This window comes from Coloeus monedula, assembly GCF_965178545.1.
Source record: "Coloeus monedula genome assembly, chromosome: Z".
NCBI lineage: Eukaryota > Metazoa > Chordata > Aves > Passeriformes > Corvidae > Coloeus > Coloeus monedula.
The window spans coordinates 19,376,194-19,389,879 of NC_138822.1; the positions used below are offsets into that span (position 1 = coordinate 19,376,194).

The window sequence follows — 13,686 nt, forward strand, 5'->3', positions numbered from 1 at the left end:
GACTAATGGAAAATCTGGGTTGATTTTCTGTTTGAGTGGTGAAAAGCAAAAAATTATTTTAAATCCTCTTCTTAAACTGGTAATGCTTTATTATTATCATGTAGAAATTGTAGGAAATATGCAAGAAAAAGTAATGTATATAAAACTCTCCAGATGTACTCATCTTCCTTAGAAAATGTCTAGTCAAATAAATTACATGAAAGTATATTTAACAAGGGAATATCTTTTTTCCTAACATAATATACGAGAACTCCAACCTCAGTAACTGATGAGACAAGAGCACTTGTTTAGCAGTGAATTTCAAAATGGGCATAGATGATAGATTAACTAATGAGAAAGGCTAATTGGTTTCTAGTAACTTTCCTTTGTAAATCAGTGCTAATGCTAATGTGTTGCTATAGGCAAATAGTACTATTACTGTTCTAATCTAAAACTTCTGAAAGTAGCTAAGAATGTAGGGGTGAGCAAGCAGTTGTGGAGCATCACATCACCTGAGAAACATCAAAGCTTCCCATAGCACAGGCCCGTTACCATGTGGGACACTAACCACTGTATGTTGTAGTGCTAGAGAAGTGATTTTGGGGGTGGGAATTCTTGAGTTGTACTGGTGCTCAGAATGATGAGAAATGGTTTGTATCTTGGTGCATCTCTTCCCAGAAACTCTGTCAACATGGCTATGGTATCAGAATTTCTGAAGCAGGCATGGTTCATGGACAATCAGGAGCAGGAATGTATTGTAAGTATTATCAACTTTGAGAGCATCATGCTTATTTTCCTATACTCTTATAAGTGGTTTAAAGGCATTTAAACGTCTTTCATACTTACAAATAGAGGAAAAATAATGGTAAAACTCCTGCAGATTAGAACTGGAACCCAATTTTATTGCAGTGTACAGTCTAATGTGACCATATAATGTAGGAAGTTTGCTACCAGATGAAAAACTGCTCCTGTTTGCACCTATCAGTCTAGTTATCAATTTCTAGGCAGAACTAGATAGTGTGATTAAATTGTAATTCTCAACGGCCAGTCACTGATTAACTAAAATCGGCTTCTTTAAAGTAGTAATCTGATGCTGAGTTGTGTGAACATGTAAAAACATATTCAGGCAATGTATGTGAACAAAACAGGGACTGTTTGGCTGAGATATAGGAAGCCATGAGTTAAAATATAGGAGTGTAAAGGAGGAAGTAAAATTTTCGTATCACATGTCATGCCAACGAGCCACAACACGTAACAAAAAGCCTCAGACAATGAGTACTGTTATAGATTAGAAGGGAGGGGTATGGTAGTGAGGAGTCAAGATTAATACACTAGGACGATGTGGAGAGTCTTTGTGATAATGAGGTGAAGATACTGAAATGAAAGCAAAGGTAAAGCAGTACACCATGAAGTCACATGGTGTTCCCTAAAAAGCTTGCATTTTGAAAACAAAATTATATAGGGGGAGTTTCAGTAAACAAAAGTTTTCTGCTCTAGACCCCTGTGGATTTTGTAATTTCGACTCCACAACATTCTGTGCATAAACCTTTGGCTCCATCATCCTATCTCCCTTCCATTCCCAGGGTCCTGAGACATTCTTGGCTGTGGTGGTTACAGACAGTTTTGTATTGCTGGTAGATAAGTTTGGCTTGGAAACCAGTATACAAATGTTAGCCTGTGAGATTGACAAACAGGGAATGAGACAGTCCCATTCCTTTGTTGGCTTAGCGCACAAGGCACAATGATCTTTTAAAAAGTATGTGAGAGATTGATTAAAGTATACAGTCTGTCTGCTCTCTTACAGCTCCTAGTAATACAATTGTGCTGGGAGATGAACATTCAATTATCAGATGCTAGAATCATGCAAAATTCAATACAAAGTCGTATATGTAAAGCATGTATCCATAAAACCTTGCCATTTCTCTTGGGGTGTTTTATTTTAATGGCAAAGGATTAAAAAAATTTCAAATACTAGTTTTTGAAACAAGTATAAATTTCATCCAAGAATCTTGGAGCATTTTATAACTTCTGTAATAGTAGTAGGCATCAGTTATTTGGTGCTGTTGAGTTATAGGTCCTACCAGTAATTTGATGTGTCATATTGCTGACATAAGGCAAGCCATGTGATCTGTTGTATAGTTCCCAGAGGCCTTCAGACATTGACTAGAGAGTGCCCTTCCAGGAGTAGATTCATCAAAACCAGATGGTGGCTTTCTGAAAACTGTGGCTTAAGTTTCAAAGAAGCTGGGCAACAGGTCTCCACTTCCTTGTAGGATTAGGCTTGAACTCTTCCCCAAGATCTTAAATGCAAGAAGTGTTTGAAAGCTTAGATATGAGTCAGCTGAGGAGACCCTTAATGTGATACACAGTCAGTTTGCATAAGATGAACAATAGAAATTAGGACTTTACTGGAAGTGCCTGTAGGATTTAATTGTGGGTTTAGAGCCTTTAAAATTTGAGCATAATTTCCTAATTTTGACAGTTAATTATTTTCTTATGCAATCCAACTTACATTAAGAAATAGGTCTTCAGGTACCTAAACCAATTTATGAAGCACTTCCTGTTTAATATAAGAGCTGTGAAAGGAATAGATCCAATACATATCTATTACTGAACCTGTTCAATTATCTGTAGCTACAAAACTGTATGTTCCTTGATGATAAAAGGCAATCCCAAAGGCATAGTTGATTTGGGCATCCAAAACTGCTTCTATACAAAAATATTATTTGGTATGAGAAATTTTTTTCCTTTTTTAAATTTCATTTTTTATTTTCCCTCTGCAGAAAAGTTCAAAAGGTGGCCATGGAGTTCAGTCATACCCAAATTTTGATCCGTCAGCTGATGTTGCTGCTTTGGACAGAGCTATTACTGTAAAGGGTAAGAGGAGTAAATATTTAACTTGCTGCATTAGGACTCTCAGGAAATTTTGAGAATAACACTGAATAAAATATCAGAGCAAGAGACAATGGCAAGCAAGGGAGGGGCCTCTGCTTTTAAAAGCTTGGCAGTACATTAAATTGTGCCACTTGGTGAAGTATCTCAGTTCTTTGATAGCCTGGTGGTGTATTACAGTTTCAGACCTTAATGCTATGTTAAAGTTCTTGAATATATTAAAGGAAGTGTTGTAAAATTTCAATTTCTAGGGAAGGAAAAAAATACTGCAACATACCATACCAATACTTTTTGGCTTTATTTCTGTAAAATTCCTGCAAGAGGTAGTGATTATGCTGATAATGTATTGTGTGTTTTCTGCTACATTTCTCGCTTTTAATGAAATTCACATTTGGCACTTTGTCTGTACTTCAAAAGGTTTTCCAGTTTGACTTACTGAGATTAAATGAGTATGCCATCTATTTTCTTTTTTAGTGTGGGTTTCTGTTTGTTTGGGGTTTTTTAGGTTTTTTTTCAGTATAATGGAAGATCTACACTCAGAACACTTTAAGACTTTTTGTATGAAATTTATGTGTCCTAGAGGGGTCTATTTATTTGGTTTCTTAGCTACATCACTAGTCTTGTGAGTCTGTAGATGATTACAGCTTTTCCTTTGGTTAATCTTGAGTTTGTCTAGAAACCAAAATATGACATAAAGCAGATAATAACAACAAAAAATGTAACTGGCTAAATGATTTTGACTATTTTGGGATTTTGATTGGTGATTCATAGGTGTGGATGAAGCCACCATCATTGACATCTTGACTAAAAGAACAAATGCTCAGCGTCAGCAGATCAAAGCTGCCTATCAGCAGACTAAAGGAAAGGTAAGGTATATTCAAGCCAATCTTAAATTTTCACCCAGAATATATATGTTTCTCCTGGCTCAAATGGTATATGTGAGTAAAGATCGAATACTGAATAGGATAGGAGAGTTGTAGGACCTTAACACTGTTCCCCAAGTATGCCGACACTGGTATAGGGAGGGGCTTCCAGTGTTCTCCCACCTCTAAGTAGTAAAACTGCTCGTTCCTGGAATTGAGAAGCTTGGAAGTTACTACATGTTTCTGCAAAGTGTTTAAATTGCTCTTAGTCTTCTCAGTTAAAGATTTTCTCCATTTGGACCTGTAACTCGAAATTGAAATTATTTTCACAGTTGGCATACCAGACATAGTGAGCATTTGTTCCTTGGACAGGGATTCCTTTGAGGGTAACTTTTAAAGGCCAACTTAGAAAGTAAGTCTAATGTCTGACTTTAGCCTAACTTTTCCTGTTTATGTTCAGGAAACCTCATCTGTGATTTTCACAACCCTCTCCTCCCTCAGAGGAAGCTCCAGCTTTGCAATTATATTTTTAAAATAATTATAGTAAATGTATAATGTCAAAAGGTTCAAGAACAATAATGTTAGATTATCAGATACCTTAGTTCCTGGCACACCGTCATAAGCAGAACAAAACTAACTATGGACATAGTGCTTATTTCTGAAATAATCTCATTGGTTTAGCTATCCTCACAAAGCAGGTTGACATTCTCACTCTTAGAGCTACAACCTGGACACAAACAGAATAAGAGTACTGAACATTTTTACATAGGTGGCAGAATAAAGCAGACTTAATTTTTTTTTTCACCCCTCTTAAATTTAGGTCAAATTGGAATATAGATCATATCTTCAGCACTTGTGGTTTTGTTTAGGGTGGTTTTACATATTTTCACTTCAAACTCTGTATCCATCATGCAATAAATGATGAATTCAAATGTTACTCAAATAAGCAACTCAGTCGTAACTGTAAGAACACTATGGCATTATCTTTTCTTGAAGAAGAAGCAGACTATTTTGAGTCTTCTTCTCATGCTGTAAATGGTTCAATATACCTGAACTAGGTGAACTGCAATGTGTGAAGGCACTCCTGAGTATTCACTGAAAAACCCTGCCTGATGATTTGGTTCACATAAAGGTGACCAATTTGAAACTTGAAGTAGGGCTTCATAAGTCTTACTATTACAGATAAAGGAATGATGTAAACTAAGAATGATCAGAGGTCAGACTAATTTTTGGACTGCAGCTGAATAGCAGCTACACTTTTACCACTCATTAAGCTTAGTGTGTTTCTTATTCTTCCTGAAACAGAGTCTAGAAGATGCTTTGAAAAAGGCTCTGAAAAGCCACCTCGAAGATGTTGTTGTGGCTTTGCTCAAAACTCCAGCTCAATTTGATGCTGAAGAATTAAGAGCCTCTATGAAGGTAAGGCAAAATCTTTAGAGAAGAACTTTCGTAGAGAGCATCAGTAATTATCAAGGCTTGTAAATGACACTGGAGACAGATTTCAAGGCTTGTGTATTATCTTTATTTAAACTTCATTTTGTAAAGTAAGTCTGTATTGGTAATTCAGTTTATGAGAACAAGACCCGGTAATCTCTGCTGAATTTCAGAGCTGGGGATTCTTTTATGAGAATGAACTCTTTCTGCCTTTCGAAAACTGGTTGCTAATGGGAGCATAGTGTTTACATACATATTTACATAAGAGAAAGAAAAAAGGGGAGGAGGCATTTTTCTTCAAAGATTTTACATTCCTATCTTTTATGTGCACAGTTTGATCCTTTTAGCACTTCTTTTGGGGACCAGTATATTAAATGTGATAAGAATTTAATTCCAAAAGAGCTGAAATTACAATATTATATGGAAGCATAATGTTTTTAATTTTTTTCATTCCATGTGGTGCCTTCAAAGCCAAGCCAATGATTTACATCTTACTTCTGTTACGAATTTAAGCTTGCTCTATTGAATAACATCTCTAAAATTCAATCACTTTTATCAGGGGCTTGGAACTGATGAAGATACCTTGATTGAGATTCTGGCCTCAAGAACCAACCAAGAGATCAAAGAAGCCAACAGATACTACAAAGAAGGTAATTCAGAGCAAGAAAGAAGTATTAACATTATAACCCTGTAGCCAACACGTTAGAGTCACTGCCTCACCTCTTAAAATAAGGAGCTGAGAACAGTACAGGAGGCAAATGAAGCTTCACAGAAAATTGACAGAGTTGCGGGGGAGGGAGGTCACGGTGACTTTTGCTGACCTATGTAGATCCCAGTAGTGCAGGAAAAGCTACATCACCACTGCTGGAATTGTGGGTGTCTCATGGACTGAGTCACACATTTAGATGCTTTCTAGGATGCATGCAAAACAAAGCTGCTTTTCTTCCCCTGTAACTAAACCTTGGCTGACATTTTAAGATAAAAGGATAGACTTGAAAAAGGAATCTTACTGAGTTAACAACAGAGACATGTTAGCAGTAGGAGGAACAGTGTACTACAGGGGGAAAATATTTGAAGAAATTACTAATATGTAGTGTGGTGTCTCTCTTATATGTTGAGTTTACTGTGTTTTCTAATTAAATCCTTTTTTCTGAGATGATGAGGTAACTTTGACCAAAACATTTCTTATTAGATGCTCATATTAATAGCTTGAGTTTTTGGAAAAGTTTTGTGTTTGAGTACAGTACTGATAAGGACAGCCACAAATAAGAATGAAAAAGAAAAAGGGTCAGAAAAAGGATTTTGTATTTCACAAGCAGAAACCCAAGACAATGCTACCTATAAGGCCTTAGAGGATATTTTTCAGCACGTTTTGGGTTTAACCTCCAATTTCACAGCACATCTCACAGGATTTAGAGGATATGTTAAAAATAAACTCCTTCACTTGAAATCAAATGAGAAAAAGTACGAAAACTACATTTCTAGTGGACATATTTAAGTGGGAAGTTAGGAAAAGACTCAAAAAGATCACAGAAAGGTTTGGAAGGGCCTTTAAAAATTATCTAGTCAACTTAGTTGATACAATACAAACTATGATTTGATTTCAGTGCTGAAGAGAGATCTGACACAAGACATCATCTCTGACACATCTGGAGACTTTCAAAAGGCTTTGGTTGCTCTTGCCAAGGTATGCTATGCTTAAGCATTTTGAGTGGCAATATCTATTATCAAAAATCAATGTTGTCAAGGCTATTTTAGAGAGACGTGCAATAAATAAAGATTTAGGTAATATTTATTTCTTTGCCTTGCTTTTTTTCACTTTCACATCCTTGACCATTATAAACTGTTCTTAAACAAACTGTAGTAAGATTTTATCTCAAGTGCCTTTTAAAAACTTTATTGGGAAACATATTTCCTTTTTATCAGTTACTCTTTCAAGACTTTTTTTGTGCTATCTTTAAGTACTAGAAAAAGTAAGAGGCATAATGTCATGTCAATGGAATAGAAATAGAAAAAGAAGAAATGCTTAAAATTAGTGAAATAAACTTTTTTTTCCTGTTAAGGTATGTTTCTAGTAGATAGATGATGGGACAAAGCCCCAGGGAGTTATCAAACACTGGACCTCCCCAATAAAAAGACCCTTTTAAAATGACTAAATATTTTATTTTTGAGTATATGTATATGAAGCTTGTACTTACACACAGGATGATTTTTTAGTACATCCATGTACATGGTTTGGATTTTCAGTTTTAACTTTCAAATCAGCTTGAAAGGTGTCGATTGAACGATCATCAGGGAGCAAGTCACAGGTTAGAAGCCTGTAGTTTCATGTCAAGAAACAAATACTTCCTGTAGATTTTTAGGTAGGAATTAAGTTGCTGGTGGCTGTAGAAGTATGTTCTCTGATTACAAATGCAACAGTTTTATTCACAGAATGTTTGACATAACTGCACCTATTTCCAGTTATGTATTAGTTTGAGTGGTACTGCACAACTCTAAACTGTTGAGCTTTAGTGAACTGAAAGATTGTGAGTAACAGTGAAATTTTATTTTATTTCTTTATGTAGGCTGATCGATGTGAAAATCCTCATGTGAATGATGAACTTGCTGACAGTGATGCCAGGGTAAGGTCATACTTAGCACTTTGCAGTTCTTCTGACTTACTTGAGATTGCACTGGCTGAATCCTGTATATTGCAGACCTAACAGAGATTTCAGTGTGATACAGCAGTCATTTCTGAGGAGATAGTATTTTACAAAGTTCATGTAAGTTCATTATATGAAGGAAATTAGATCTTCACCCTAATATCTACCTTCAGAAACATTTCTGCAAGACCTCATCTAGTTCATATGAAGCATGCAGACTATTTGAAGTATAGGTCACAAGTAGAAGAGTCAGACCCAGTCTTTCTTCTGTTTATGAAACAGTTCTTGAATTAAGGAACAAGGGTGTGCTCATCTATGTGCAGAATTAGCTACCCTACATTTAACAGTGTGAAGTCTGCAGTGTATTAGATATAGCTATTGCTTTACAATGAAGAACATTTTAAGATTATTGGTAAACCTCACAGTTATTTTCTTAATAATTCTAAAATAAACATCTGATCTTTTTCTTATTTCTTTCAACATTAGTGGCACTATTTTTGATAAAATCTTGATAAAACTTAGCAGTCTTTCCTGAGTTTTCACCTATAAAATGTTACATCACAGTTACAATCCAAATTTAGATTACTTCCAATTGAGTTTTAAAAAAAATCCAGCAAAGAGTAGGCCATTGAGAAATACTGCTTTAATTCCTAGTACATAAGGAGTTCAGTTCTGTTATCTGCCCTGGATATGAAAGTAAACTAATACTTTGTCTGAGCTCAAAAGTTCACACTGTTTATCTTGATGCAGAGTGTTAAATCTTCGAGCTGTGTGGAGGTCTTTAATTATTACTCTTAGAGAGGTTGGAGGAAGTGAGGAAAATGGAGGAGACCAATAAGGTTTTTACTTTCCTGGAAGTAAAAGTCACTCCTGGAAAGATAAGGAAGTACTTGGTACATAGGCTTTTCCTGAATATTGGACCAGTTTGTTGCAGAAACAGTTTTGTCAGTCTTAAGAAAGCCTGTGAGTCTTGAACTTCCATGCAGACTGCTATCGTGACAAATGAAAAATAATTTCATTCAAAAATGTAGTATACCCAGAAAAGCTAGATGATGATTGCAAAATGTCTGAAAATATGCTTTTTAGCTGCATAGTGTTTGCTACGTACTATTATGACATAAGTGAAGTATGAAGCATTATTTGACAGAGCTGGAGTTAGTCTGAGGTAGGGTAGAGTTTTGATCTGGATTGTGTCAAGGGACAGTGTTCATTACTAACAAGCAATGGCCCTCAAAGGTACAGTATTCCTGTTTGAGTTTTACTATTCCCATATTGACTTTGCCACCTTCTTTTCTTTATGACAGGCCTTGTATGAAGCAGGAGAGAAAAGGAAAGGAACAGATACCGGTGTGTTTGTTACTATTCTTACTACAAGAAGCTACCCACATCTTCGAAGGGGTATGTTGAACAAAGCTTCATGCTTCTCTGGGATGATTTTTGAACGTGGCCTGCTCATGAATTCAGAGACTATACAGGTTATCAAGACATGACCCCAATTGGAAGCATGCTTGCTGACTAGGGGTGTGGTTGGCAGCCTGGCTGTTCTTTCCATAGTAGAGATGAGCAATATTATTTAGGCTGTTAACAAAACTGAAGTCTCAACTGGGTTGTGATCACAACACCAAGGAATCAGAGTGGAAGAGGTTCTGAGAGGTCCCAAAAATTGCCTTGGTTTTTTAGCCAGGTTGCCCTAGACAGAGGGCTGTCACACAACATCACAGGCTCTGGTGTAGTCGGTTGGCCACCTCTACCCCTGCCGATGGGAAATGAGCCCTTCCATCCTAACAAAGTCCCGTTCCGTACGCTGACTCCACCAGTCAGTGCAGTAACGCTGCTCCACATTGTGCTGTCTGAAGAAAGTGAGAAAGAGGACCCACAAACAGTCCTCTGCTGCAGCAGTGAGGACAGAATAAGGCAGAGACAATGCAGGGAAAATACTGTTTTCTTCCCTTATTTAGTCTTTCAGAAGTACACCAAATACAGCAAGCATGACATGAACAAGGTACTGGATTTGGAGCTGAAAGGTGATATTGAGAACTGCCTCACTGCCCTTGGTAAGTGGTTCTGCAGATCGAAACCTACTGTGTGTACTGACTAAACTTAAACTTTTACTTCTGCCATAATTGCTCTGGTCAGAAACAATTCTTTACTTACCCTGCTTCATTGAGAAGCTTGCTAAATAATGCCTTGGAAAACCTAATCCAATCATAGTGATTTAACTGACATCTAAAATCAGTTGAAGTTGATGACTGGGTAGAAATACCTCTCCTGGTATGTGGAAAGGTCTTTCAAGGAGAACAGATGAGTTGTCTACACAGAAAGAACTTTAAAAGAAATCAATATGCCAAAAAGAGCTGTCAGAACAGCCACATTTTTTATTAAAAATCCAATAGTTTTAAACCTGTCTTCAACCAAACCCATTCTGTGACTCTAAGTTTCATGTTGCAAGGATACTTACAATATACAATTATTAAAAATATAACAAGTTCCCTTCTGTGGTTTTGTTCATGAAAATACTCATATAAATTTAGTAATTGTTGTTCATGAACAATAAGGTAAGGAAGGGACTCCCTCTTAACCACTGGATCAGGGATGTAACTGGGAGCCAGACACCCATCTTGTTCTTAGCTTTTATATCACTGTCAAGCGTATTTTGGATAAAAGAATAATTTCCATCAGATACGTCTTATTATCAAAATTGAACTATAACTTGCTTTACAAAATACCAGATTATAACCTCCAGCTCTGCTGTAGAAGGCATAAATGCTTTCACATTTTTCTCTTCGGGAGCTGCAACACCTTCTGTAATTTTGTGGCAGTAAACTAGGGAGAACAGCATTGTTTTTATAGTAACTATTCTCCCCTGACTGAATTGTAAACAGAGGAAATGAACTTCTCATCCTTGTATATTTTGACATAAGGTAACAAAGAAGTACATAAATAGGGTCTGCCGGTAGGAAAAATGAGACTGTTTTTAAAGTGTTTTATTGCTAGACTTTTGTTACATGTATAGCCGAAGTGACCTTATCTCACTGCTTCGTTACAGTGAAGTGTGCCACAAGCAAACCAGCTTTCTTTGCTGAAAAGCTCCATTTGGCAATGAAGGTAATCTCAGTAAAAATCTCCTCTTTGTAAACATGGGGTGCTATATAAGCTAAAAAGTAGAAAGTTAGCTAGAGGTCTCTAGGCCCTGTGTGTGATAGAAAAGGACTGCAGAAGGAAATTCAGTGTATTTCTCTCACTCCTTCTGTTCTTTCCTTTGAAACCTGAGTATTTTCCATTGGAGGAGTTGTGTGTTTGCTGTAGTGTGTTCAGGAGGGCATCTGTCCATACACACATATCTTTTACTGTTACAGTGACAGGAAGGTGACTGGAACTTCTCTCACTTATGAAACAACGATTATAGTAAAAAAAGGAAAAAGGCGAGCGCTGTTAAAAAAGTAATGAAAAAAGGCAGTGAAGTCTAGGCTGTCCCTAATGTCTTGCAAGCACAGTGAAGGAGATGTCTGGTGTTAGGAAACAGTGAAAAGAAACGTTTAAAAATGTTTAAAAAACCCCAAACAGGGTGGAGGTAGCCTGTCAAAAGTGAATTGTGCTCATAGGGAACATAAGACAGATGTGAGACCTCCCTGTTACAAGATACTAAAGGAAAAGGAAAGGGGTATGTTCATCTACAAAGAAGTCTGATGGATTAACACACAGAACTTGATTAAAGATATTTCAGTGACATAAGTAGCATAATTATTTTCCCCTCTTTTTTTTCTCCCCCTTTTTACTTTGTTTCTTTTAATAGGGTGCTGGGACTCGGCACAAAGACCTCATCAGAATCATGGTTTCGCGCCATGAAGTGGATATGAATGAGATCAAAGGCTATTACAAGAGTCTGTATGGCATCTCTCTTCGCCAAGCCATTATGGTAGGTTTTCTCCCACCTGACATATGAAATGCAGAACAACTGGATTACTTTTGAAGTCCAGTAAAGGTCCATTCGCTTTTCTGCTTCTCAGTCACCAGTTCATCCTGAGTAGCTCATTGTAGATGAGTAACTTACGTTTCCAATGGCCCACAGGCTGGGAGAACTAATTCCTTTTCCAGGTCAAAGTTTATGTCAAAAGAACAATAGTAATTTGTTAGTAGTGATGCATGTCTCAGGATGTCACCTTAGAGTAGAAGCCAAGAGCTGAATGGAGAAACAGTATCCCCAAATTCCTGTACTTAAGCACTACATTGGCAGGAGAGTGAAGAAAATTGCCGTGACAGCTCTAACGGAGATATTTGACATAACTGGATATTGGCTTTTAACATTCGGGGTACTCCAGCAAATGAATTTTTAATTTTGTTAACATTTATTTGGCCTGTTTTCCCTATGACCTAACCTAAATGAGTTAAACTAACAAAAACCTTTTGTTAAAAGATACTGACTACCCCATGTATTTTCCAGAAAATTTAAGCAGTGAGGGACTTGAAGAAAGCTAAACTGGCAAAGCATCTTTGTGGAGAATAGTAGACATAACTGAAAAAAAGGGATGTCTTGATTGGAGTAGAAACATACTCCCTACATGTATGAAAATGCCTTTTGGATTTTTATTGGTGTCTGCTATGCTTTCAGTTAGGTGCCAAAGGTCACTTTAATCTTCCCTTAAGTGTGTCTGTGATCTGTAATTTGATATGTAATTACACCACCTCATCATGTTCCAAAGTGGTGATTACATCCTAATGTCTTGAGGTATAGCTTGGCTACACAAAACAACTCATGTATCTCTGAAAACTAGATTCAAATGAGAGAAAACAAGAAATGCATGGCATAATTACACTGAATACTTAATGCATAATTGCTGAATAAGCAATCCCATGGTGAGTAAAGTTTCACTGTACTGTTAGCCTCTGTTTGAGATGCTCCGAGAAGCAATGTGTACACATGAAGTATTTTAATATTAATGAGCACTGGATAACACTGATCAAGAAAGAAATTTTTACTTTATTTAGAGTAAAAGCTTAAGCTCCTGGGTAGATAAAAGTCTTCTGTGCTTCTCTTTTTCACTTACACCGCTAGGCCTCCCAGCATTTTTACTAGCCTTGTCTACCTATACTCCACTCTGGAAATGCATGTATTTATTTCTAGGTCATGCAAATAACTTCAGTGAGGGTACTTGGTTTGAGCTCAGTCTGTGGCTAACTAGTGTCTTACCAAGTGATTAATTCATATAGATGGAGCACTGATATTTGATCAATGTATATTGAATGTTAATTTGAATTTATTTACTTGAGACCATTATTCTAACAACTGTGCGGTTTTCATGCTTAAATTTACAGGATGAACTCAAAGGGGATTATGAAACCATCCTGGTGGCTTTATGTGGAAGTGATAACTAAGTTTCATGTTCCTGAAATGCACTCAAGCCCAGTTGCTGAAAGTCTTTGTATTTGCATGTCTATATAAAACACAGGCTTTACACACAGAGGTTTCTGTGGAAGGGTACTTAGTGCATATGTATTATGTTTTTTTCAGTATCCTTACTCTGAATGGCATCAATATTTCTGGTTGCCATTATTTATCCAAAGTGAAAGAATGCCCCCAAGTTTCTATTTGTATATGAAAATGGTAAAGTTTTCATCTATGCTAAGCAAATAAACTTTTAAAAATAAAATTCAGCCATGTGTAACTTTGTATATCTTTTGTTGCTATTCTGCATTTAGTTTCAAGTTCTGTGAGTACAGTGTGCGAGGGAAAAATCAGTAAATAACTTAATCAAAACATAATGTAGTAATATAAAGTGTAGCTGAGTCTGTACCTTTCAATTCCACTTCAGCTAGGGTTTGTGTAAGCCAGATATAAGAAAAGCACTTAAGGATATCCTGTTACAAAAAATTCA

At 36.6% G+C, this 13,686-nt stretch overlaps 1 protein-coding gene across 1 annotated transcript; it reads left to right on the forward strand.

Annotated features, from left to right (window-relative positions):
- The first annotated feature begins 661 nt into the window (after positions 1–661).
- ANXA1 (annexin A1) lies at positions 662–13,217 on the forward strand. Its single transcript, XM_082302031.1, has 12 exons — positions 662–736; positions 2,763–2,856; positions 3,643–3,737; positions 5,040–5,153; positions 5,728–5,818; positions 6,776–6,855; positions 7,736–7,792; positions 9,118–9,211; positions 9,772–9,867; positions 10,860–10,918; positions 11,607–11,729; positions 13,127–13,217. The coding sequence occupies exons 1-12, from the start codon at positions 671–673 to the stop codon at positions 13,184–13,186; spliced, it is 1,029 nt and encodes a 342-aa protein (XP_082158157.1). The 5' UTR covers positions 662–670; the 3' UTR covers positions 13,187–13,217.
- The last annotated feature ends 469 nt before the right edge of the window (positions 13,218–13,686 follow it).

Excerpts from the sequence above, each read along its gene's own strand:
- ANXA1 (XM_082302031.1), top strand. The coding sequence starts at position 671 with ATGGCTATGGTATCAGAATTTCTGAAGCAGGCATGGTTCATGGACAAT. Across the intron at positions 5,154-5,727 it reads AATTAAGAGCCTCTATGAAG|GGGCTTGGAACTGATGAAGA; the intron begins GTAAGGCAAAAT and ends CACTTTTATCAG. Across the intron at positions 9,212-9,771 it reads CTACCCACATCTTCGAAGGG|TCTTTCAGAAGTACACCAAA; the intron begins GTATGTTGAACA and ends TCCCTTATTTAG.